General features: G+C 35.3%; 1 protein-coding gene across 1 annotated transcript; it reads left to right on the top strand.

Moving 5' to 3' along the window:
- Positions 1-1,226: 1,226 nt before the first annotated feature.
- On the top strand, positions 1,227-26,069 carry SLC6A14 (solute carrier family 6 member 14). Its single transcript, XM_046673620.1, has 14 exons — positions 1,227-1,418; positions 2,374-2,539; positions 5,497-5,628; positions 6,882-7,043; positions 7,855-7,993; positions 9,139-9,271; positions 10,888-11,028; positions 15,244-15,472; positions 17,499-17,624; positions 18,842-18,960; positions 19,752-19,851; positions 20,113-20,222; positions 22,409-22,576; positions 23,623-26,069. Exons 1-14 carry the CDS (start codon positions 1,371-1,373, stop codon positions 23,767-23,769), a joined length of 1,920 nt encoding a protein of 639 aa, XP_046529576.1. The 5' UTR covers positions 1,227-1,370; the 3' UTR covers positions 23,770-26,069.
- The last annotated feature ends 971 nt before the right edge of the window (positions 26,070-27,040 follow it).

The following is a 27,040-nucleotide window of genomic DNA, read 5'->3' as shown; positions in this document are numbered from 1 at the left end:
CGTTTGGTAGGTTAGGTGTATTAAATGCATTTTTCGGAATGTTTGGGGGATATTTTCAGCTCACAATGGGTTTAGCGGGACCTAACTCCATCCTAAGTTGAGAAAGACCTGTAATACTAATAGGCGCACACAATACACACACACGCGTACACACCACCAGCCTGTGCTATGTTCAAAACGAAGTTAGATGAAGCTTATTGATGCTTTCTCCTTTCTACCTTCTCAGTAACCTCATGGACTTTCCTCTGCCTTACCTGCCCAGATTCCCCAGGGCATACTGCTGTTGCAAATGGAAAGTTTATGTCGGTCAATGGAGAACAAAAGAGCAGCACACAGGGTACAGAATTTGGCTCTCTGCCAGCTCCTCTGTATGCGCTGATTTGTACTGTGTTTCCTAGAACAACCACCATCTTTCACCTGGTCACATTGAGTTTAAATCCTTTGAGTTTTCTGATGAAGATGTGCTCCATTGGTAAGCAGCATTATAATCATGCTTTCCTCTCTGGCCAAGCTGGGATGCTTCCCCATAGTTCACTTTCTAGGCCTCACCTTTCTTGCAAAGTGGAGTCCTTTGTTAGGGTTAGAATTTCCCATAAACCTGCTCCATAATTTGTTTTTGTCTGGCTTCTTTGAAATACTACACAAAGCAATCCCTGTAAAAGGCAGTGCTGTCCTGAAGGCTGAGAAAGGTGCCTGAGACCTAGGCTCAAAGTTACTCTTTTCAGGCAGAGCCAGTTGAGTAATCTTATCTCAGCTGGCTGCTTTTCAAGGTGCCCAATTCTGGAGCTTTCCCTCTGGCAGCAGCGTTTGCCCCAGGGGATCAAGTGCTTTCTAGTGAGGGTCAAAACTTCTGGAAATCCCAGGGCCCAGGACGGCACGATCTGTTCAGGAGAATCTTGGGGAACAGAATGGGCCCCACAGACCGTGCCCTTCCCCTCTCCAGCACCAGTGGAGATCAGCACTTGGCCCCAGGACAGAGACCAGACTCAGAGAGGAGGTTAGGAGGAAGCAGGGAACCCAGGAAAGGAGGCGAGATTGCGAAGGCACCTGCATGGCTCTGAGTCAAAGGCTGTCAGTCATTCTCGGCTCAGGCTGCTCCGCTCTCTCACAGCCCAGCCCTTTCCCGGGGCAGGTGATTGCTACATGCCAGCTTACCTGGGGAAAAACCAGAGCCTCACTTTGGTCTCTTCCGGTAATTGACACGACAGGGCGCCTGTCAGGGGGAGGGGAGAGCTTCCCTCCATAAATGGTCCCACCCCGGGCAAGGTGGCTCACTCTGGCAGGTAGCAACGGGGAGAGTGCACCTGCCACCAGTCAAGCTCAGCCAGACTGCGAGACAAGGCGGAGCAAGCAGAGTGAGTGAGTGAACCATGGACAAGTTGAAGTGCCCGAGCTTCTTCAATTGGAGAAGGAAGGAGGTAGGAGTCTGGGAGCTGTGGGTGGTGTGGAGGGACTGGGGAGGGAAAACTTAAGGGGAGACAAGTGTCAATTTTTCTTTTCTGCGGCTGTTCTTTGTTCTTCACATTTCTGTTGAGCTGCCTTCAAGTGTGCCTGAGATGTCCCTTTAGAGTAGAGAAAAAGTAGAACAGCTCTTACTCGGGAGCTAGAAGACTTAGGGTCACCTCATCCTCTGTCTTGAGTGTGGCCACAAAATTTTGTTTTCCGTCCCCTTCCAGACCGTCCGTATGCTGGAGGGAAATGCAAAAATGCACTGTCCTTATCTGACCTGAGGAACCCCTCTGTAGCCCAGCTGCAGAGCAGCTAACAGGTTGGGAGAGAACCCTCCCCTCTGAATCGGAGGGAGAGCTGCTCCACCTGGTGGGACAGGAGAATTTGTCTCTGAATATTACCCTGTGGCTTTTAGAAAAGCACTGATTTTACTCTCCAAAATAGGGAGAGAAGATAACCATCCCTTAAATGCAAACAGCCAAGCCTATAGGAAAAGGAGCCTATGAATTCTACCTTTTTTTTAGAAGAAGCTATATTTGATTCTCTTCTCAAGGATCTCCTACTATCTCGAGAGTGTTGATTTTACCTAATTCATATTTAAGACTTATTTGTCCACTTTCATTTGGCCTTCACGCTGGGTGCGGCATGTAACCTTTCCACCAAAATTTGGATAATCTACTGAAGTAGTAAAAACATCCACTCACAGAGCTTTCTTCAATTCAAGGAGTAAATGTTGCAAAGTAAAAGCAGCCATTAGCAGAAATCTTCCCAGCCTTGGAAAATGCTCCCCTTGGCTACAGTTTTCAGGGTTCATTCTCTCTCTCTCTGTCTCTCTCACTGTCACTCTATGGATTTGTGAAATTATGCTTCTGTGGAACTTTTAATAGTAGAGAGACAAGCTGTCAATATTTTTTCCTTCTCCAGAAAGTGACGGCTTCATCTGAGAATTTCCATGTTGGTGAAAATGATGAGAATCAGGACCGTGGTAACTGGTCCAAAAAATCAGATTATCTTCTGTCTATGGTTGGATACGCAGTGGGCCTGGGAAACGTGTGGAGATTCCCATATTTGACCTACACCAATGGAGGAGGTATTTCCCCACATACATGCTTTTTTCCCCTCCAGTTTTAAGTGGGGTGCTGTATGGACTCCGAGAATATTTTAAGAACTGAGGAAAGGTATATGATAGTTTGGGTTAGTGGGACGATGGGAAATAAGCTTACTGCATTTATTAGTAGATTATAAGTTGCTAGCTCAAGTTAGGAAGCTGGCTTCACAAAATGCTCAGATATAAACTTCATAAAAGTTGTATATTTAACACTTCTGAGCTTCTGATTTGAGAGCCCATGTAATCTTCCACTACGATGTACTCTTAATTTATACGTGTTCCTATGAAAATCTGTTCAGACTCAAGTTGTATTTTGCTTACTTGATAGCTGAAGCTAAGCAAAAGGCAGGAGATTCTAGTCCTAATAAGAAGCTCAAATAAATTGTTTGCCTAAATAGAATAAGGCAGTACATTTTTGAAATTTAAGTGCGGAAGGACTTGATTAAAGAGTAATTAAACGTTTAGGATTTTGAGCTGCAATATTCAGTTACACGTATTCCAAATTGGATTGACCATGTCAACATCTAGATCCTTCTAAAATGCAACCGAGTTTAGTTCAAGGCTTAGTGTTTAATTTCTGCAAAATAATACTGTTTATACCTCATAGATCGTTAAGGGAGACTCGAATAGAGCAAGGAGAAAAAAAATAACTCTGAGATGACACACAAAGGGAAACAAAATGCATTGCACAATTCTCTAGTAATGTCGAAACAACTTTTCACTTACACCATATTTTATTTACTTGAAATTACAGATTCCATTAGAAGTGTGGAGATGACATGCCCTTACATTTCATAATTGGGTGCCAGTGAAACTGTGCCACTGTAATTATTTTTCTTGATACAATAGGATTTTATGTGGTGATATTTCAGTCTTATATTCCTTGTTAATTGGTTGCATTACAACATTCATCCCGGCCTTCAGAGACTTAAGAAAGGAGCTCTGTTTATCAAATACTTTAAGTGTCGGTGGTGTGAATTTCCCTATCTAAAGCCTACATCGTTTAGTCACAGGTTTGGTAAAAGTTTGAGCTGGAAAATGAGTCAAGAATCACAATCTGTTTGGTGTCTATGTCCTCAGGTCCAGTGTAGTGAAGAGGAGCATTCAGGCTCCCCTCCAGCCTCTTGTGTTCAGGTCTAGAACAAGAAATTCCATGTGACTTGATGTTATTCACAGGCCCAGTAGTTGCCATAGGTTTCCAGGAACTACATTAAACTCGGTTTAACAGAGAATTTTTAAATATAACTGAAACAAAATAGTATTATTTATTGTATACTGTCTTTTTCACCATTTCCTCAAAAAATTTATATGTTATATCAGCTCTCAGTTTTTAAAGATCACATCATTTGTAATGGATGATCTAGGCTCTCTCAATTGCTTCTTTTTCTTTTGCTCAAGGGTAGAAGAGGAACATGAAATTCAAATTTGTCAGATGTTAGATCAGATTTTAAAATACGGTCAGATTTGAAAAATTATTGCTAAAATCTGGAACCGTTTTTATCTACAGACTCTTTTTAACAGTTTATGAAAGAGAAGTGTCACATTGAGGTCCTGTGTAGACATAGCAACAATTTGGGACCACCGTATTGTATTAACAACTTACCAATTATGGCTGTTATTAATAATGAAATTATATAAGGGGTGAAAAGCCCTATATAACAATGAGGAAAATAATTTTTTTCAGAAAATCTATTCACACTGGGCTAGTAAAACTTTGCTTATTGTTGTACTTAAGTAGGGATATTTTGTATTACTTTTTCTTCATATTTATCACTGGTAGACCTTAAACTTCTATTAGTCATAGTAATTATGGTATGTACATTGCAACATCTATAAAAACATATTTGTCCTTAGGTTCCAGTGACTAGTGACTTGTACACAACAAGTACTTTGTTGTCTCACTATTTTTAGTAGAAAATATTTTGAGGGTTGTAAAAAATGTAATTCCAAGATATGATGTTCCAGTACCATAATGTGAAAAATACATGAGGAAAAAATGTAATATGCCCATTTTTATCCACCGATCCCCACATTTTCTTATTAAACTTTGCTAAGACTTCTAGAATACTTGATCAATAAATTCAGTATTCTGTCCCTTCTTCTACCTGCAATCTGGTGAAGGTTCTAATGAGCAATATTATGCCCCAAAACTGGGCAGAAAAAACGTAAAATAATAAAAGTTAAGAAAAAAACAACAAAAAGGGGCCTGGATAATCCAAATGTAGGAGAATTAGTTCCTATGACATTGAAAGTTAACTCTGGATGTATCTCAAAAGTTCAGATACTTTTAACAAAAACAATAGATTTCTTATTGAGTGAAGATCCTTATGACTATTTGGAGAATAATAAACTTAACTGCAATAACTTTCATTCTAAACCACATTTAGTATTTTCAACCTAAGTCTTAAAAGTAGACCATTCAATTTTAAAGGAGAAAGGAGGGAAATTAACTTTGAGCATACTATGTGCCTGCCATTTTGCCAAGTGTCTTTACATAGGCTCTATAATTGAAAATGTACCACAAACTGAGGAGCTGGGATTGTTCTCCCCACTTATGAGGAGCCCAAGGTTCAGAAATTGGGTAAATTGTTGCAGGTCACATAACTAGTAAATGGTGGAGTCAGAATATAAAGCTAGGTCTACCTGGCTCCAAAGCCCGTGACCATTCAACTCTGCATTGCTTTTTATAGGCTATTGTTCTTAATAATCACAATAACCTCGTTAGGTAGTACTAGCATCCCCTTTTCATAGATGAGGAATCCAAGGTTTAGAGAATCAACCACTTTCCCACAGAAAGTAGTAAATTTGGGGCCTGAACCCAGTACTCTCTGACACCACTATACTATATTAGAACGCTTTCAAAACGTTATGCTGGTTGTCAAAGTGCCGTCAAGATTTTGGGATATAATAGTGCTTTGATCCTTTTTTTCATTTTCTAGGTGCCTTCTTGATACCTTATGCGATTATGCTAGCATTGGCTGGTTTACCCTTGTTCTTCCTAGAGTGTTCACTGGGACAATTTGCTAGCTTAGGTCCAGTTTCAATTTGGAGGATTCTTCCATTGTTTCAAGGTTGGTATTAAAATGTTTTCCTTATTGTGTGAATTCTTCTATTCATGCATATAGCTGTCCTCACTACGTGGAAGAAAAATGTTTAAAATTTGGATATGTTAAAGGCAAAGAAGCATATATTGTTTTTCTGAATATTTGCCACTGTAGAATTTAAACATCAAATGTTAATTTTTATTTCTGTTTATCTTGGGCTGCAGATATGGAAGGGTTTAGGAAAGATATTAAAGAGAGTTGTAAGGCTGTCATTGTTCTCCTGTTTTCATCTTTTAAATTCTCTTGGCACATAGTCCTGTTGTGCATTAACTTCACGGCCCTGGCTTTTTTCTACTTCATATGCAGTCTTTGTCCTCTTGCTTTTGCATATCTTTTACCATGCCTCATTCAGAAAGGTTGAAGGGCAGGTCATTATTTTTTCTTGGATGCTCCTAATAGAATAGGACACCGGTAAAGTTTTAAAAAATGCCTTGATTGTTATTAAACATCAAACAGGCTTTCTGTCTGAAGATTAAATATCATTTTGGTATGTGTTAGCTGCTGAAAACTATTTGCAAAAGCCTCAATGCAACATCAAAAATAAATTTATAGTGAAGTGAATAGACTATTGTGCTGGAATATTAAGGAAGCTACGTCAAAAGCTAGTCTTAAGCATAGGAGTCATATTTAGTACGCTAAACTTCACTTTGAAACTACTAGCTTAAACTTAGGAAGTTTAAATTCAGATTGTTACTGAATTATTGAATTTTCTTTACATGTACTTGTAGAAATGTTGTGCACTATACTTTCAGGACATTAATTCAGAGGCTTTATCTTCTACTTGTCAAAATGTTGGTTTACAGATGAAGATGTGAGTATTGGTCAGTGAGTCAATAGGATATGAGCTTTGAATAGTTTTTTTCTGTTTTAAGAATAGTACCCACTCTGACAAGAATTTACAGACAATAAGAAAGAGTAACGGACATGGGTTTTCCCTTACGTGAATTTCATGGATGAATATAGGTCTTCTGTTCTTGATCTTAGTACCTTTTTCTAACTAAACAACTGTCTCAGAAAGCCAATCTTCAAAATAATTTTAAATTTGAGAAGAAAGCTACTCAGACAGCAGTCCCGCCTCCTCCCCCCCAGAAAAAGGAAAAAGTTGTTGGAAATGGCCTTCTCATTTTAAAATAGATTTTGTGGAAATTGAGATGTAGCTTTTTTATGAATTAGCAAAAGAAATTTCACTTGTTTTTTATGTCAATTGTTCTCTTTTCCAGGTGTGGGAATTACAATGGTCCTGATATCCATTTTTGTGACAATCTATTACAATGTCATAATTGCCTATAGTCTTTACTACATGTTTGCTTCTTTCCAAAGTGAACTACCGTGGAAAAATTGCTCCTATTGGGCGGATGCAAACTGTAGCAGATCGCCTATAGGTAAAATTCATTTATTTATTTAAAAAATATTATTAACTCTACATCATCCTTTTATATTTTCTAATAAGCTTAAAGCGTTAAATCATTTTCTAACAAATTTAGGTGCACTTTAAGTGAGCCATAGGTTATTGAAGAAAGCAAAATAAAGCATGTATAACCTGAAAATTGATGAATGCAATTAATTTCTGAGGGCAGCCAGTAAGGCTAAACCAGAACTAGGAGTACTTCTTGCAGGTCTAAGTCATGGCAGGAGGGAATGAAGAAAATAGGAAAGTGATATAGAGAGAAAAGCACTATGCATGATAGCAGTAGTGTGTTTCAGGAGACAGCGGGTGTTGTTTGTGCCACATGTTGCTAATCTTTGGGATAACGTAGCATCAGTATTGGAGACTATTACCACTGGGATTGCCTATGTAGATCACAGGATAAAGTGATAAAGATTTAATGCTTCTTAGGAATACAAAGGTGCCATTTATCTATATAGGTTAAATCAGTCCACATACTAAAAGTTCTTCAGAGCGCTAAACCCCAACTGAAATGATTGCTACTCTATAGCTGTTGTTCCTATAAATATAATCACAGTTTCAAAGGGCAGAGATTTTCATATTCTCCTCCAGCTTAGTAGTAGAGAAGATTTAAGATGCTGAATGTCCATGGCTTGCTTATTCTATTTGTACGATTTCTGCTTCACCTTCACCAAGTGACAATTTAGACAGTACTTTAAGTATTTTACCACTAAAGCTTTTTTCCAGGAAAATACTCCTCTAAAAATAACTACATGTTTGTGTGTGTTCTTTTTTATAATTTTTAGTAACTCACTGTAACGTAAGTATAAAACTAGGAGACATCATCCAAATGAACAAAACCTGGGTAGACACCAACAATTTTACCTGCGTCAATGGAAGTGAAGTTTATCAGCCAGGGCAGCTTCCTAGTGAACAATATTGGAAGTAAGTACTCTAGAGGGTCTACTTCTTGAGCAGATGTTATTAAGAAGTTTTTATAAACAACAATATAATATTGATCAACTCTTTTCTTAACTCGCATAAGTAGAAAAAAAGGGGAATCAGAGCAAATTATATTTCTTTTGACTCAAATGTTTACCGATCCTGTGTGAATAGTAGCAGGTAACCTGCAAAATTACTCATAGTCAACCAATTGTTGTTTATAAATTAGTTATTAAATGGGCACAACACTCTCAGTAATGATTTATTTAGTGCTTATTAACTATACATTGAGGTATTGCTTTGAAGAAAAATATTCAAGATTTAGACTATAATGAGCAAGTTCTAATGATAAACAGTTGGGTGATGAGCAATATTTGGGACAAAATTGCTATTTAACACTGCAATTCCTTATTCATTTTACTTATAATTGTCATTATATGTTAAAAGTAGATAATTTGGATTATATTTACTTTTAGTAATTTTAAGTGATCTCTCTTTACTCTCCTTACTGTATACCTATCCTTTACCCTTACCTAACTTCCTTGTCTTTTGCTGTAATGAGTTCTTCCTCATTTACATATTCATGTTCTGGGTGACCCTTTTAAAATTCGGATCTTGAAATGTTCCCAAACATCAAGCTAAGAACTAAAATCCTAGATCTATGCAGGTCTTTAGTGAATATCATGAAATTTTACAGAAAGCCTTTGAAAAAGGTATAAATAATGGGACCACTTAAGTTTGATGGTAACTACGAGTATGATAAATAAGAAAATATTTAATACAATTTTAAATGTTTTCTCCATCGTTGTAACTTGAGAAAAAATACTGTAATGAGTAAAATGAAATAATCTGATGTAAGGTTAATTTCTTTACATAAAAAAGCTTTGAAATATTAGGGAAAGGTCATAGCTAAAGGAATCAGTACATCTTTTATTGTAGGGTTTGGAATTTTGAATTGGCTGCAGTTAACCCTAAACTTCAGAGCCTGGCTTTTCACTGAACTATCAGTAGTATCAATAAAAGGCTCACATGACGTTCATGTTTTAATAAGATAAAATACTCATGTAGCTTCCCCCGGGATGAAAGATATTACAAAATTCAATGTATTAAGTGACTCTGTGTTCATCAAAGGTCTTATGTGTTTTCAGTAAAGTGGCACTCCAACGGTCAAGTGGAATGGATGAAACTGGGGTAATTGTGTGGTATTTAGCACTTTGTCTTCTTCTGGCTTGGCTCATAGTTGGAGCAGCGCTATTCAAAGGAATCAAGTCTTCTGGCAAGGTAATTTGAAAAACACGTTAGATAGTGATGTAGCTGTTTTCTAACTTCATTGTAGTTCAATGTCAAGCGTTTATCAAATGCATACTTTTTCTATAATGGGAAGATTCAAATGTGTGAAAACCTTTCTAAGTTGGCAGCCTAGCTCTAAGAACCACTCTAAGATCACATAAGATCACTCTATTGTTAAAAATAGAACAAAACAAGCAAAAACTAGTTCCAGAGTTGTACAATTACTCAAAACTTGGACCCTTCTAGGTGATACAGCATTTTAAAACTGGAGGATATATTTTTAATTTTTTTTATCTTACTCTATAAATAAGCGTCTCAAATGGAACTACATATTGCAATGTTTGGTTTGGAAAGTCTGGATCTTTGTTATATAGGGTAATAGTGTCAGGATTCCCTCAGTTGGAGAGAGAGAAAAAAATAAACTATGCAATCGTTCCCTTAAAGCTTGCCAAAATTGACTCAGAGCCCTCTCTCTCAGCTAAGAGTCCTCTTCTGAAAAACATATTTTCCCACTTCATTGTTTTATTTTTTAAACATTCAGAGAGCATCATGGAAATTTCAGAGAAAAACATGAAATTTTTTCTGGGAGCAGCTGAACAGTACTCAGAAAAGTGAATGTTTATGTGTTTGTAACTACTAGACTGACATTTCTCAAAGATGGAGGACAGGAATAGTTGTGGATACTGTCTTCGTATTCCTGGTACGATATCTAGCACACTCAGTTAATGTTAAATTGTAATGAGACACGCTGTTAGATCACAAAAATACTGTGAACGTCACAAAGGGAGTAGAAACTTTCCAAAATACTGTTTCACTTGCACATTTTGGAAACCCTTGGTTCCTTTTTGACGTTAATATTGAAAGGATCCATTAAAGGCCATTTGCCCAGGCAATTAATTTTTATTGGTCTCTGGATGACTTGTTTAAATCGTCTCCTTGGGCATATTATCAAACTTAGGACATCTACGGATCAAAGAAATCATCCACATTAATGAAAAGCCAGCCTCAAAGGCAGCCTACTCATCTGGAACCACGGGTTATCTAGGACACAAGCAGTTCACGTGTATGTGTGCTATCAAACTCCCTTAACGGTTGCTTGAAGGGTAATAATAGCAAGTGTCCGGTATCCACTTTAACCAACTTTCCTGGGATTTGACATCTACCAGGAGATTATTTTCCTTCTCTTTGGGGACTGAGTATATACTTACCATTGCAGGGTTTAAAATCATTTCACTTTCCACTTCAATGCAGTAATTTACCAACAGGTGCTCTTCAGTCCCCTCAGATATTTATAAGGATACATTTAGGAAAGCACTTCATCTAGATTCCAAGTTAGCACTGCGGACGTATGGTGTATTTACAACACGAAGACCTGGGCAATGTCGCTTCATACAGCGGTGTGTTGTGAAAATGGATCATTTGAGAGGGGTGAGAACAGAAAGAGGAAATGATGGCAACTTTGGTATTGGTATCGTCAGACTTATTAATAACCTTATGAAATCTATAGTACTTTATTTTACTAATCTCAACTGGCTAATAACTTTGTATACAATCATATAGTATGATTTAAAAAAAATACATTAACTTTCGGTTGTTTTTCTTGGTAGGTGGTATATTTTACAGCTATTTTCCCCTATGTTGTTCTACTCATCCTGTTAATACGAGGCGCAACTCTGGAGGGTGCATCAAAAGGCATTTCATACTACATGGGAGCACAGTCAAATTTTACAAAACTTAGGGAAGCTGAGGTAAGACTTAATTTAGATTTCAAGTTATCTGAGGAGAGAAACCTCAAAAGCAAGTACAGACGATTTTTGGTTGCATTTAAGAGTGTCATAATGTAGTACCTTGAAAAAGAATATGCAGCTAAATGTATTAGTGTAGTTCTGTCCACTAGGATGTCTGATTTAGCTATTTAGTGTGACACTAATGCACTCTTGTTGGAAGTGAGATAATCATTTTTAGCAATTGTATTTTCAAAGTCATTTTATTCACATAACTGATTCTATTTGACCAAAATGATTTGGGGCTTATTAATGTGAAAAAGCATATTTCATGCATGAATACCTGCAAATTGATGACTAGGACTATGTGACTTATTGGATAAACTCATAGCAGATTTAAAGATTACAGTTGAAAGTTTAATGGTCTAATATATATTCTAATTGTCTTCAAAAGTTAATATCCCAAAAGTAAGATCAACTTTTGCCTAATGGAGTACGAATTTAAAACCCAAATTTGAAATGGATAAAGTACTCCATAAATAAAACTGTTACTTGTACCAGAAACATAAACAAATGCCATGAATATGAATTGGGTAACCCTCTTTTAACTTTAGTCCATCTCCAGATAATGGCTGTCTGTCTCAGGGTACATAAAATCTTTTACAATTTTGACCGCAGAGAGCAGTAACAGTAAACGTACTCTATATACGATGCTTCTATTGATACAGCCTAAGGATGCTTTCACTTTTTTAGTAGTGACATCACATTCTTGGCACACATGAAGCTCCTGGTCAGCTAAAACCCCACAATCTTATGTTGAAATCAAGAAACACTATGTTAATATTATCTACGATACTAGCAGTGCTATCCAAAATGGATGTTAGTTTTAGTTTGCTATGTTATTCTTTGTGGAACTCATGCTAATTTCCAGCATTGCTATTTTCTAAATATTTATAATCATGTTAATTATAAGATTATAATAATTAATATAATTATATTATAACTAATAATATAATTATAATATGTAATTGGTATATTTGTAATTATATTAACTATTTGTTATAGAACTTTTCTGGTAAGCAAGTCAAATTTAATAGTTATTAGTAGTGGAAATACACCCTTTACCTTTTTGAAAATTGAGATGCCAATCTCTGGCCTTTGGTTGCCATTCTTGTGCCCAAATAATTTTCATCCAATAATTAACGGCAACAGCCCTAAATTATTTTAGAACTATGAACTTTTATTATTTTAGTCTGGGAGATTAACAAACTTTGATGTGTCCACAAGCTATCAGTTTATTTCTTCATTTATTTAGGGCCTCAGATCTTTTAACCTTGTTTGTTAATCTCTTCCCAACTAGAAGACCATTTTCGATGATGAATAAGAAACAAATAGAATGGAAGTTGGGATTCATCATCTTCTCTCTGTTAGGTTATTAAACAAGATAAAATATGTTAATGCACTTTTGAAATGGTAAACTGTTTTATAAATGTGAGCACACAATTATTTCAATTATTGCTGTTATATTATTGTAGATGCAATAATTTTTCTAAGAAGTGGACTCTCCATTTTCCTCAAACCTCATAACTTTGAAAAGCTGCTTTGATATTCTTTAAGTGGCTTTTACAAGCCTCAGATCACCTGGGCTTTATAGTTCCTTGAAACGATCCTGAAAACTTTATATGACTATTTTATATTGGTCTGTGTTTTGGTGTCTCTATTATCTTTAAAACATCAGAGCTACATCTAACGCTCCTTATGAAACATATAATTTAATCTTAATCTTCCCACCTCCCCACCCCAGCACAAACATCACTTCCACTCCTTCTTTGGGTTTGCTGGCAATGAGATTTTTTTCTTAGATATTTTTATTTCTCTCAATCCATATTCTAAGCATAGGATCGTAAGTATATATTTTTTCCTTTCCTTTTCTTTGAATATCTGAACTCTATTGATATCTCTAGAAGAGTAGAGAACCATACAAATTTATAGACAGAGGGGTCTTCAGTGATTATTTTACTAACTCTCTCATTTTATAGTGATGGAACTGAGAGCCAGACAGATTCATATTTAGTTAAGTTCACACAACCAGTTTGTGCATCTTGGCCCAGGGTTTTGCTGGTTCGGATCCTGGGTGCGGACGTGGCACCGCTCATCAGGCCACGTTGAGCCGGCGTCCCACATGCCTCAACTAGAAGGACCCACAACTAAAATACACAACTATGTACTGGGGGGATTTGGGGAGAAAAAGCAGAAAAAAAAAGAAGATTGGCAACAGTTGTTAGCTCAGGTGCCAATCTTTAAAACAAAAAAAGAAGAAGATTGGCAACTGTTGTTAGCTCAGGTGCCAATCTTTAAAAAAACAAATTTATGTGAAAGAGAAAAAGGTGAAAAAACAAGGTGATTCTGAGAAAGTGAGAAAGATTTATCCTATCAGATATGAAAGAATATTATAATGCTATAGTAATTAAAATAATGTGGTGTTAGCATAGGTATAGACATATAGACCAGTGGAACAGCATAGTAATCTCAGAAATAGATTCGTGAACATATGGAACTTGATATGTGGCAGAGGTGGCAATGCAGATCAATGGGGAAACGACGGACCACCCAATCGATATAATTGATATCCAACTGATATTCCATTTAGAAAAAAATGAATTGGGATTTCCAATTTAATATGCTCAATATCAATTTTAGGTGAATTGAAATCTTAACAATATAAGAAAAACTTTAAATCTTTTAGAAAAAAATAACAGGATATTATCTTTTACGACCCTGGGCTAAAGGATTTTTTTTTTAAGTCAGAGAAATCAAGGACAATACATAAAAGCAAAGATGGACACCTTCAGCTACATTAAAACAACAACAAAATCTTTGGTTCATCAAAAGACACAATATTAAGAGGTGAAAAAAATAAGTCACAAATCAGGAGAAAACTGTAACATATATAATAGACAAAGGGTTAGAATCCAAATTACATAACGAATGCCTAGAGATCAAATAAGACAAATAACCCAAACAAAAAATTGGCAAAAGACACGAACAGGAATTACACAGAAAAGAAAATATGGAATATAAAAACACACAAACATGCTAAACCTTATAATTAGACTAATCAAAACTCTCATTTCACAGCCACTAGATTGGACCACATTAAACCTTCTGACCAATGTTGGCAAGGACGTGGAGGAACGGGGACTCTCCTACGCAGCTGGTGGGAGTGCAAAGTGGTATAACCACTTTGGAGAATAACAAGGCAGTATTTAGTAAAAGAGCAGATGCATTACTCTTTCACATCACAGTTCCACAACTCGGTACGAGAGGACATGCACAAGAATCCCCACAGCTACAATGTTTCTAATAGCAAAATACTAGACAATCTAAATGCCCATCAATAAGATACAGGATAAACTGTGGTATACACAGTGAGCAATACAGCAGTGAAAAAAATGTTCAAAACTACACATATATTATTGAACCATATGAATTTGCCTAAATCCTTTCATTTTTGACTTGCAAAATTGAAATTTCATACAGTTCAAATTGATAACAGATAAATCTCATACAATACTGAATGAAAAAGGTGAGTTGTATAAGTTTAAATGTACTAAGAAAAGTTTTCTAGGGGCCAGCCCAGTGGTGTGGTGGTGAAGTTCATGCCCTTCGTCTTGGCAGCCCAGTGTTTGCAGGTTCAGATCCTGGGCGTGGACCTACACATCGTTCATCAAGCCATGCTGTGGTGGTGTCCCACATACTAAAAATAGATGAAGATTGGCACAGATGTTAGCTCAGTGACAATCTTTCTCAAGCAAAAAGAGGAAGACTGGTGATAGATGTTAGCCCAGGGCCAATCTTCCTCATCAAAAAAAAAAAAAAAAAAGAAGAAAGAAAGAAAAGAAAACCTTTCTATAAACTAAAAAACATGCAAAGCTAAATGCCATATTGTTTAGGTTTACATATCTATGGAGTAAAAATATAAAGAAAAACAGGAAATGATAAATACAAAAGTCAGTATGATAGTTAGCACTGGAGGTTGGAAGGTGATATGATCAGGAAGGGGCACATGAAGGCTTTAAAAGACTGGCAACATTTTATTTCTTAAGCTGAGTAGTGAGTACCTGGGTGTTTATTTCATTGTTATTTATATTATTTACTCATGTGTGTATGTGAAATATTTTATACAAATGAAAAATTAAGAGTGAATGTTTTTAAACATTAAATTATTTTCTCTCATAGGTTTGGAAAGATGCTGCCACTCAGATATTTTACTCCCTTTCCGTGGCTTGGGGTGGCTTAGTTGCTCTATCATCTTATAATAAGTTCAACAACAACTGCTTCTCAGATGCCATTGTAGTTTGTTTGACAAACTGCCTCACCAGTGTGTTTGCTGGATTCGCTATTTTTTCTATATTGGGACACATGGCTCATATATCTGGAAAAGAAGTCTCTCAAGTTGTAAAATCAGGTATGTAATGCTATATATTATTAACTTTGATTAATTCAATGTAGCTCATTTAAGAAACACTAATATATTTTATAGCAATTTACTTAAAGCACTCAAGATTTAGGGTATTGCATTTTCTTTTTCATTTCATCTTATATAATTTGGTTGTTTTAATGATGTAATAATTCATAGATGATCTGAGAAAACAAGACTATATTAGGGAACAATTGTTTAAAAATATTTTTTTTCTGAATTTTGTTTAGTCCTTAATATGAACTACTTACTGCACAATGACAAGTATCAGGCATCATGCTAAGTACTTTACGTGCATTATCTTAATTTAATTTGTGTATGACACACACACACACATATGCACACACACGTATATAGCCAGCCCTGTGGTCTAGTAGTTAAGATTCGGCGCTCTCACCATCTTGGCCCGAGTTCTTTTTCTGGTCAGGGAACCACACTAGTCATCTGTTGGTTGTCATACTGTGGTGGCTGCGTGTTGCTGGCATGCTGAAAGCTATGCCAGTGGTATTTCAAATACCAGCAGGGTCACCCATGGTGGACAGGTTTCAGCAGAGCTGCCAGAATACGACAGACTAGGAAGAAGGACCTGGCCACCCGCTTCCCCAAAAATTGGCCATGAAAACCCTAAGAACAGCAGTGGAGCAGTGTCTGATATAGGGCCAGAAGGGGAGAGGATAGTGCAAAAAGATCAGGCAGGGTCTGTTTTGCTGTCCACAGGGTCACCAGGAGTCAGAATTGACTAGACGACACTAACAACAACAACAAAACACACAAACACATATATATACATGTGAATATTCATATATATATCAACATATGAGAGACTATATACATATATATAAATTCTTCTATATACAATCACAGTATTAGGTCTGAATTTTTAAAATTCAGTATCATATCAATACTGAATCAATCAAAAAAATCAATATCATATAAATAGAAACTCAAATCACTTAGTCACATTTGTGTGACTTTAATTGACTCCAATGACTTTTGTGACACATTTGAATGTACAGCTGTGTCTAGTTTTAAAGGAATCTTATTAAAGAACTTCCTAACTTTAAAGACATTAGCTCGGGATGCTTAATTATCTGACTAAAGAGTCTTAGGAAAAGAATTCTAGGCCCCTTTCAAGTAGGAATTCCTCATTAAATTTTTATTTATGGTTAGTATCATTTGATGGACAGACTGATGAATGAGAATAGAATGTTAGGACTAGAAGGGACCTCGGAGATCATCTAGTGTCCGGCTTCTCATTTACAGAGGAGTAGATGGATGCACTGAAGTGTTATGTCTCGCAGAAGATCAAATAATTAGGAAGTGACGGAGCCTAGGCTAGAAGCTAATTCTCCTGAATCTTAGGTTAGTCATCTGGGAGGTTGGAGAAACTTAAAATATATAAAACTAAGTATCACATAATACAGTTGAAATTTTTTTAAAAATGTATCTCTAAAGGTAACATATATCAAATAGAAAATAAGATTCCATTTGCAGTTTCATTACATACAATTTTGTAGGTATCTATATACTAATTAAAATGGCATTACATATAGTGATTCTGGGTAAACATTTGGAGAGAGAGTTGAATACTAAAAAGTTAGTTCTATGAACGTATCTTTCTTGATAGCGTAATTCTTTTAGAATTTCTAGGCTAAGATAAGGTGACCTAATTTAGGTTTCTGGAGTTTAAGACAGTTGTTATTCCTCATTAATTAAAAAAAAAAATGAAACCAGTTAAACAAAATCATTGAAATAGTTAAGATTTCTTATGTGAAAAATGTACCATTCACAAAATTTATCTCACTAGCTTAATTCATGTCACATATTCACATCGTAGAAGAACTAAGTTAAATATTTTTTAAAGTGAAAGTGAAATAGTTGCTAAAGATTCTATATCATGGATTAAGTTCCCAAATTAAAATGCGATTTTTCTAGTATCTTATTTTGAAAATGTCCAAATATGTGAATTTTCTTGGCAATTAATTTAAATTAAAATACCATACATTTTTCGTAGGTTTTGATTTGGCATTCATTGCTTATCCAGAAGCTCTAGCCCAACTCCCAGGTGGGCCATTTTGGTCCATCTTATTTTTCTTCATGCTTTTGACTTTGGGTCTCGACTCTCAGTTTGCTTCCATCGGTAAGTAACACTTACAGTGTTAGTACGCCCCTCTTACATTTCACTCATATTTCCTCTATTTAAAAGCATCCTTTTCTTACTCTTGTTGCCCCCTCTAGCTTTTACTCTCAGCATGGTCTTTCTGAAAATTTTTAAGTTTTAAATATGGAAAAATACAAAGTTCTCATGTACCAGACACCCAAAAGGAACAAATATTAAAATTTCATCATATTTGCCTTAGATACTTTTTAGAAAAATAAACTGTTACGGATGAACAGTTGAAGTCCCCTATGGTTCTCTCCCTGATACAATTCACATTTCTTCCTTCCTAGAAGCAACCGTCACCATGGATTATGTATGTTATTCAGTCCATGTTTGTATACGTTTTATACGTATCCATAAATATAACTTTTTAAAATTTCACATAAATGTGAAGTTTCATGGCATACATATCATTCTGACAGTTGTTTTTTTACATGTATTATGAATCTATGTTGACACATGGGCATATAGATCTAGTTAATTCACAATCTGTTGCTATAATGATGGGCATTTGGATTATTTCCAATTTTTTTTATTACACATACTACTGCAATGACTATTCTTGTGCATGGCTCTAAGTACACATAGGGATTTCCCCTAGGGTACACACCTAGAAACTCTGGAACAGTTTGCATCATCTCTCTCTCTTACATAAAACATTTTAATTGTTTAGTGTTTACAGGGTAAAGTCCAGCCTCCTCTAGCTGACTTTCAAAGCTCTCAAAAGTTCCAAACATGTTTCTTAATCCTTTGACTTACACATCCTTCTGCTTTTAGCCATTACCCTGTTTCATGAACACATTTATTTCTTAAACCTAGGAGGTCTTTCTATCTCTATGCCATTTATTCAAATATTCACCTTATTTAAAAGTTCCACTAGAATTCTTCCCTTCTTATGACCCTCTTTCAAACTACTTCAGCCCTCAGGGAATCTGTTACCTTATAGTTGCTAACAATGAAAAACTTTACAAAACAGACTAAAAACAACAAATAAAGAAACATTTGACTTTTATCAGAACTGACAAGATGTGACTGCCAAGAGAAAGGACCCTATGGATTTTTAAAAGCAAGGAATAGGGCCCAGAGTATATCCTCAACTTATATTTGTAAATTTGATTAATAGAAGTTGAATGAATTCTGTAATTAAACTGATTGGCAAGTAAATTGACATATGTCATCTTTTTCCCCTTCTGAAGAGACGATTACAACAACGATTCAAGATTTATTTCCCAAAGTGATGAAGAAGATGAGGGTTCCCATAACTCTGGGTTGCTGCTTGGTTTTGTTTCTTCTTGGTCTCGTCTGTGTGACTCAGGTATAATATAGTATTTTTTCATATACAAAATATTAGTTGAAACGTACTTTAGAATTTAAATAAGGAAACCAAAGTTTAAGAAGCTGTTTAGTGACAAGTCCAAGTCTGAATTGGATCAAGGTTTTCTGAGTTTCAGCCCAAATTGCTTTCTCATTATAGCACAATTTTGATAGTAAGTATATTTTGCAGAGGGGAAGGAGGACAAATAATGGACAATTTCAGCAGTTACAATAAAGTTAGAGATGTTTTAAAAAATTATTTATTTTTTCCTTTTTCTCCCAAAGCCCACCGGTACGTAGCTGTGCATTTTTAGCTGTGGGTCCTTCCAGTTGTGGCATGTGGGACGCCGCCTCAGCATGGCCTGATGAGTGGTGCCATGTCCGTGCTTAGGATTTGAACCCGAGAAACCCTGGGCCACTGAAGCTGAGCGCTCGAACTTAACCACTCGGCCGCGGGGCTGGCTCAAAGTTCTAGATTTTAAACATACACTATATGTTTCTTGGCAGTTATGACAGAACACACAAACACTGCATACAATTTTGATAATCAGCCATTCTAAATGCTTATTCTTTTTCCAGTGACATAGAATAGAATGAAAGGTAACTGCATCCTTTCTGAGATATTTAAAGCCACATTTGTGTTCACATTTGAAAACATTCCTTTTCACATTTTCGCAGAGGTGAAACCAGGGAGCATATGTTAAAATCAAATTAACAGATTCGATTTGAACCCTTTATCAATCATAAAAACAATTAAAAATTTACTTAGAAGTAATTGATTTTTTTTGGCAGGCTGGAATTTACTGGGTTCATCTGATTGACCACTTCTGTGCTGGATGGGGCATTTTGATTGCAGCTATACTGGAAATAGTAGGAATCGTCTGGATTTATGGTAAATAGTGACTATAGAATTATCTACACATTTTATTAAAATAACTTAGTTTGATTCCTTTTCATTATGGTTACTAAAATAGTAAAGTATAATGTAACTGGGTAAAATTATATTATGAATAAAATGTAGCTAAAGATATATGCCTCATTGCTGTAGCCTAAGAAAATGATTAGACATAGAAAGATAATTTGGGGCCAGAATGATTAACGGAGGAAAATATGAGCAAGGGCTGAGTGCACTCTTTGTTGCTGTTTTTTTTAGGTGGGAACAGATTCATTGACGATATAGAAATGATGATTGGAGCAAAAAGGTGGATATTCTGGCTATGGTGGAGAACTTGCTGGTTTGTCATTACACCTATCCTTTTGATTGTAAGTATTAACATTGCCATGAACTTGGTATCAATAATATATATATTTAAACATTTCTAAGATGAACTTGAAGAATAAGTCACACTGGAGACAATAAACAGACTAATATCACAAATGAATGATTTTCAACTTTTGCTTTATGACTGGCGCCTCCTAGTTGCCTAAATTAAAATGCTTTCGCAGTGTTATTTTTGAGGCCATAGGTTTAAACATGTATCATTTGAGAAAATAAAGACTCCTATAGACTTAAAAGATATCTAGAGTTAAAAATTATCAAAGAATAAAAATAAATCATTCATTTGCTTATTCCCTAGAAAATATGCTGGGCCATCTACAACGTTGTTAACTCTCTGCTAGGTACAGAAAATACAAAGGTACATAAGACTCAGACTCTTCCTTCAAAGAATTCATTCTAAATATACTAATTGCTAAGAAACAACACTCAGATTTTAAGCGTACTGTTTCTCTTTATGGGAAGTACTTAGTAATAGAAATTACTAAAAGAAACTCACCTGTGTCAATAGAGGCACTAGTGAATGTTAAATTCAGCAATTGGTGCTATTTGGAGCTGAGGGAAAGCAAAAGATGTCTTACTGGAGACGCGTGACATACAGACATGATATCTTTAAAATACAGTTCAGGACAGTAAATGGCTGAATCCCCAAATAAACACTTAATGGGATGGAGAATTCCTATTGACTAGAGATGATGGTGGGAGTGGGGCGGTGGCAAAGCTTCACAGAGGATGCCTTTTGGTTTTCATTGCCTCCAAGATTTCAAGGTTTTCCTAGAGAAGGCCATTAAGTAATTTGATCTAGAATTTGCTTCACATTTGAGGTATCATGTTTGTTGGTTTTTAGAGGCTGTTAGGTTTATTTTTCAGCAGTAAAAGTTCAGTTTCAAGTGGTGAGCAGTTTGAGAGTGGATGCGCTGAATTAAAATATTTGGATGCTCCATACTCTTGCTAAATGACTTTGACAGTGTTACTAAATATTGTTTTCCTCATTTGACAGGTCTCTGTAATAAAATAAGCCCCTTATCAACTTATAACATGTAACTAGAGTTTTTAGCTAGCTAGTTTTCATTAAATGCATAGGTCGCACAACTGGACTTACTTTAAAATGCAAAGGTATTAAACATTACATGATACACATTATCATCTATTTTGTATAAAGTCATGTATATTAGACTCCACTATCCCTTATCCATTCTCTGTAGATATGTAAAATTATAGTAATTGTGAAATACATTTAAACTACTATAATTAAATTTCATTAATGGAATTAATCTATGTAATTCTAAAATTAAGCTTAAATATCTTTCATAAAGATTCTTACATTCTATATTCTCATTGATTTTAGTACAACAAAGCTAAATCTAGAGAAACTACTAGGTGATTTTTGGTTCTTGTTTGTTTTGTTTGCTTTACAGATTTTGAAATAATTAGTTTTAATGCTGTAATGTGTCTAGTCAGCTTCTTAAAAACATTTTTTTTTTAAACTTGGCCTTAAAGTGTTTTCATCTTTAAGATTCAGATTTCACTGTTTTACCCAAACATGCATTGCGCTTGTTTTTTTCCTCAATAAGAGGCTGGAAGTGAAGTGTGCTTTGGCAAATATGTATCAGTAGTGCGTGTGAATGCACGAGTGTTTTGGGTGTGGGGCAAGGGGTGCTCCATACAGTGGGAAATAATAAAAACAATTGCTAGGCAAGGAGCCGAGCATGTTCACTAAAGTGTACTTTACACTCTCATTGAATGAATTGATTCGCTGGCTGACTTCCGGCATAGAATAAAACCACGCTATTATAAATGAAAGTTAAAAGTTCAATAACAAAACATTTCAGATATTATTTTACTTTCAATCTGATATATTTTATGGTAAAGTATTTCATTGAAATACATATTGGAAAAGTATTTGTATCTTTTATAAATATATGGAGGTGCTAATTTTGGAAGAATCTATTCAAAGCCAAATACAAGTTATTTAGATTGGTTCATTTAGTGCTGTTACCTTCTGGCTAGTTACCTGACTATGTTAATTGTCTGAATGTATTTTCATTTTAATTGCTTTTGATAAGTTATTTGTAAGGAATGGAATCGACTTGGTAATAATTAGTGCAATTGAAATCATTAGCGCAATAAAGCCTAAACTTTAGCGTTCTCTTTTCCTATCTTACCTTCACAGGCAATTTTGGTCTGGTCCCTGGTGAAATTTCATAGACCTGATTATGCCAAAATCCCATACCCTGACTGGGGAGTTGCTCTAGGCTGGTGTATGATTATTTTCTGCATTATCTGGATTCCAATTATGGCTACTGTAAAAATAATTCAAGCTAAAGGAAACATCTTTCAAGTAAGCACATTAAATTAATATTATTTATACTTTATAAAGTATTTATCAAGATGAAGATTAATTTACTCATATGGTGGTAATATGAGATTATGAACATAAGACCAAATTAATCACTCTTTCTTGTAGGCAACTGCTATACCTGATAGAATCATCTGTTAGTATGTGCATAACATTGTATTATATTCTATATAGATTTGTGCGTCTCCCTGTGCTAGACTATAAGCTCCTTTAAGGAGAAGTCTTGTCTTGCTTGTTGCTGTATTCTCAGGCCCTGTTAGAGTGCTTAGCACATAAAAGTTATGATAGCTACACTTGTGCTGAGTTGTCCCTGAAGATGACACAAAGCAAATGTCTTTTGCTTCTATCTGTAATCTTCACTTCTACAACTTTGTCTAGTTATAATACATGTCTTAATAGTGTATTTAGACTTGCAAAAGCCTGGTAAATTATCTTGAACCCAGTGTAGACCCTGAGTAATCCATCTTCCGTGGAGGCCTACGGATAGAGAGTTCATTAAGACCCTTCACTAGGACAATGACAAGGTGGGCTCTGGAGACAGATTTTAAACAAATTCCCAAGCCCATTCAAGAATGGCTCTAGATCAACGGTTCAACCCTGGAGCTCCCTTTCTTTGCTTCTTGAAAGCTCCCAGGTATACACTGGTTTAGACCCTTCCCTAACCTTCAAAGCCAGGACAGAAACGTTTGAAAATTCAGTGAAAGCACATGGAATGATGCTGTTGTTCAACTGGACTCATGTACTTTCTTTTGAAATCATTTACATACTCAGTTATTTTGGTTTTGTAGTTAATACATTTCTATTAATAATTAGTTAAATTTGAGTATCATTTTTTGGTAGACTGTGTATTAAGAATTTAGATAATCGCTTTTTACTTTTTTATGGTTTTTTATTTCATTTTTTAGCAAAATTTTCATTTTAGCAAGGAAACAACATTCTAAAATGAAAATATAGTTTGATGCTTAATTGTTTACAGATTGTAGCACTTTAAGTTCTAAGACAAGCTTTTTTTCTCTTTCACTTTTCAGCGCATTGTAAGCTGCTGCAGACCAGCTCCTAACTGGGGCCCGTACCTAGAACGACATCGTGGGGAGAGATATAAAGACATGGTAGATCCTAAAACAGAGACTGACCATGAAATACCTACTGTTAGTGGCAGTAGTAAACCCGAATGAGATCTAATTTTTAAAAAGATATGGTTGTATAATGTGATCATTTTAGAATAGAGGAAAACTTTATTTATTTGTATGTTAATTGAGTAGAAAAATGTATATACTATGTTCATAATAGTGTAAGTTTTTTTCCCATTTAAGCAGGAATGTAATATAAAAATGTGAATTTACTAATGTTGGCAATGTGATTATTATATCTCTTTTTAGATTATCTGTCTAACACATAAATAGCTGTCTCTATTTCACACTCCATTTTTGTAAATATTACCATATTTTTCTAATATATTTAAGACTTTATTTTGAGCTGGTTATTTAGAAAATAATTATGTTTTCTATTATACAAGTTTTAAAATACTATTTGCTTATATTTTCTTAGTGCACAATCTTTTTCATAAAGCTAGGGAAAATAAATCAGTGTATTTAAAAGAAAGCATTAAAACTGAAGGTTTCATTTAGTTAGAAATGCCATATATATGGAGAAAATGGACTGTGCATATAATACAACTATAATTTAATACTTTAGATCCAAATATGTCTAAAAACTTCATGCATTTATGACTTTTTCTATGTGCACTTAGTGGTCATGTTCTTAATTTACAAATCATGAAATAAGACAGAAAAATAAGGATTCTATGACTAGTAATTAGTAAGGATCCTTTGGCCAGTAAGTGATAAACCTAGGAAACAGAATTCAGAAGCTTTGAGTACGACTTCTTTCCCCATATAATGTCTTCCTGAGGTTGTATTTGGAAGAAAGATATGACCCATCTAATTTCTATTATGTATCACAAAATTAGGAGGAGTTCATTATACCCTCTGAAATCTAGGTTTAATTTCAAATAGAACATGGAACAAAATACTGAGGAAATGGCTTCAATCAAATCTAAGATTTTATGATTGTGATATACAGTTAACAGATCAAGTAAAATAACTGTCTTATTTAAATAAGTTACTACCTACAGGTGATAACTTATTTACATACTTATAGGAGATAAACTTGTCAAGAATAAGGTAGCCAAATTAGAACATCCTATGTCCCAGTTTCCTTAAAAAATATAATGAAAACATATTATATCACCAATACGTTTATACATTGATTATATATTATTGACAATTGGTTGAAATGGCCCAGGATGATGAACATTGCCTAAAGATGTAAGAAGCTTTTCAGCTATTCTCAAGGTTCTTAACCTGGGCTTCAGAGAATGTATGAAACTGAATTTCCATGTAATATTTTTCTATGTGTATCTGTACAGGCATTTTTCTAAGGAGAGAGTCCATAGTTTTCATCAGAATATCAAAGGGATCTGTGACTCAAAAAAGTTTAAGAACCACATACACTACTGCTGGCTTTTAGTTCTTGGTGAGTGAGGAATACAAGGAGTCATCTTAAGCCTTAATGTCTTAGACATTTTAAATTCATTTTCCTCTTCCTTTTGATCAAAGAGTAAAGAAGTAAGAGGTTAAGGTATTCCTTTAATTTATCCTGGTAATTTACTTTGGGGACATGAAGGTAGATAAACAGGTAGGCCTGTAAGTGAACAATCTCAGTGAGTTATATGCATATATATAAGATGAACTCGTGTTAGATATCTTGAGGGTTTTCTTTGAGGGTAGGTCAAATGCTGTTAGTGAATTTCAACAGATTGGTAATTCCTGTTATACTGTATTTTGTAAAATATTATTTGAAATAGATGGCTGATGAGAACTTAGAAATACATTTTAATTTTAATCCATATTACATGTATTCTACCATTATATTTTGGTGCTGTTTGAGGTACAGATTTTTCAACAAATAGAAAAATGCATGCAATTTTCTATAGGTGACTCTGGCAATTCAGGGAAGATTTAGGCACATTTCTAATAAAATAATATCTAGTTGTTGTTGGTGGTGGGGGGTGATGGGAAGAAATATCCTTCAAGAGCTGACCACAAAGAGTAGTTCAGAGTTTGTGTGACTATCTTCACAAGTATTTGTAAAGCACAGATCTTAACAGTGTGCCTGGTATATTTTAGGGTGCTCCATGATAACTGTTATTATTAGTACAGAGATTCAACAATGGTAAGAAAGAGTATTCTGCATAATGGAAAAAGTCTCATCAAATCCCATTGACTTTAATGCAAACTTGGAGACATTTGCAGTATTGCTCTGTAAACCACTAGAGAAAACTGTTTTTTCACACTTAAGTGAAATCAAAACACTGTATCTCAACTGTATTATTTTTACTGTAGCTTATTTTTTTAAAAGAAACTTCCCCCCCATTGTACTTTTATTCCTTCCCCAATAAACTATATTTTAGCAACATGTAATCAGTTCCTTAAATGAGTAAGTTGATAAATGTCTGGATTTTGTACCTGACTTGGCATTCCCTCCTCTTTTAAACACTAAATCATTTGGTATAAACATGTATAATCAAATGAATCCACTCCAAATATCTTTAATGATTGCTTCTAGGGGCATTACATTCTGTAAGCGTGTCAGTAGATTTCCAGTTAACTATTTGAACCCCTGGTAACTAGTAAACGTTCCAACGTTCCAGCTTGTATTCCACCGTCCTGAGGTTTACCAATATTTGCTTCTGCATGGCTATCGAATGTGGGAAATTAATTAAGATATCCCGAGAGAGGCTGTTGACTCTGAGAATCTCAGTATTCCTGTTGGTTGACCCAGTAGAAGAGTACAGTCTTACTAGTGCAAGAGAAGTGGAACTTGATGACATTTCACCAGCGTTTCGCTGTAAGGGAAGGAAATTATACATATGTAGTTTATTGAGTTTAGCAATTTCCAAATACTACCAGATAACATGCTTAGTCTTGTTTACCAAAATGAACTGAGTGTCCTGCCCTAGCAATTAGAGATGAAAAATCTGTTGAATGACTACACTGATTTGGAAACACGCTCTTCCCAAACACAGACAGAAAAAAATATATGAAAGTAGCCTTTTAATGGCAAAATGTCCTATTCTTGGCTTACATTTCTTAGGCAGTCTACTAAGTCCACCGCTGAAGCCAGCCTGACCCTTATCTAAAAGCACATTACTTGCGATTTTAAATATCACCAGGAAACCCACATTTTGACCTGAATTCTTTGTGAATGCCCAAAAAACTCTCATAAAGATGGCTGAAAAGTAAAATACAGGGGAGAGAGAGGCAAACAGAAATAGAGCAGACAGTAGGGCGAGAGAAGGTACAGACTCTTAAAATGGGAGGTGGTGGTGGGGAGTGGGCACTTTCAGCCATACTTTACAAATGGGTGAAAAACTCACCGTGCCAC

Source organism: Equus quagga, chromosome 10 (assembly GCF_021613505.1).
Source record: "Equus quagga isolate Etosha38 chromosome 10, UCLA_HA_Equagga_1.0, whole genome shotgun sequence".
Classification (NCBI taxonomy): domain Eukaryota; kingdom Metazoa; phylum Chordata; class Mammalia; order Perissodactyla; family Equidae; genus Equus; species Equus quagga.
The sequence above is the reverse complement of the archived record's forward strand: the minus strand, read 5'-3'. Positions and strand labels throughout refer to the sequence as shown.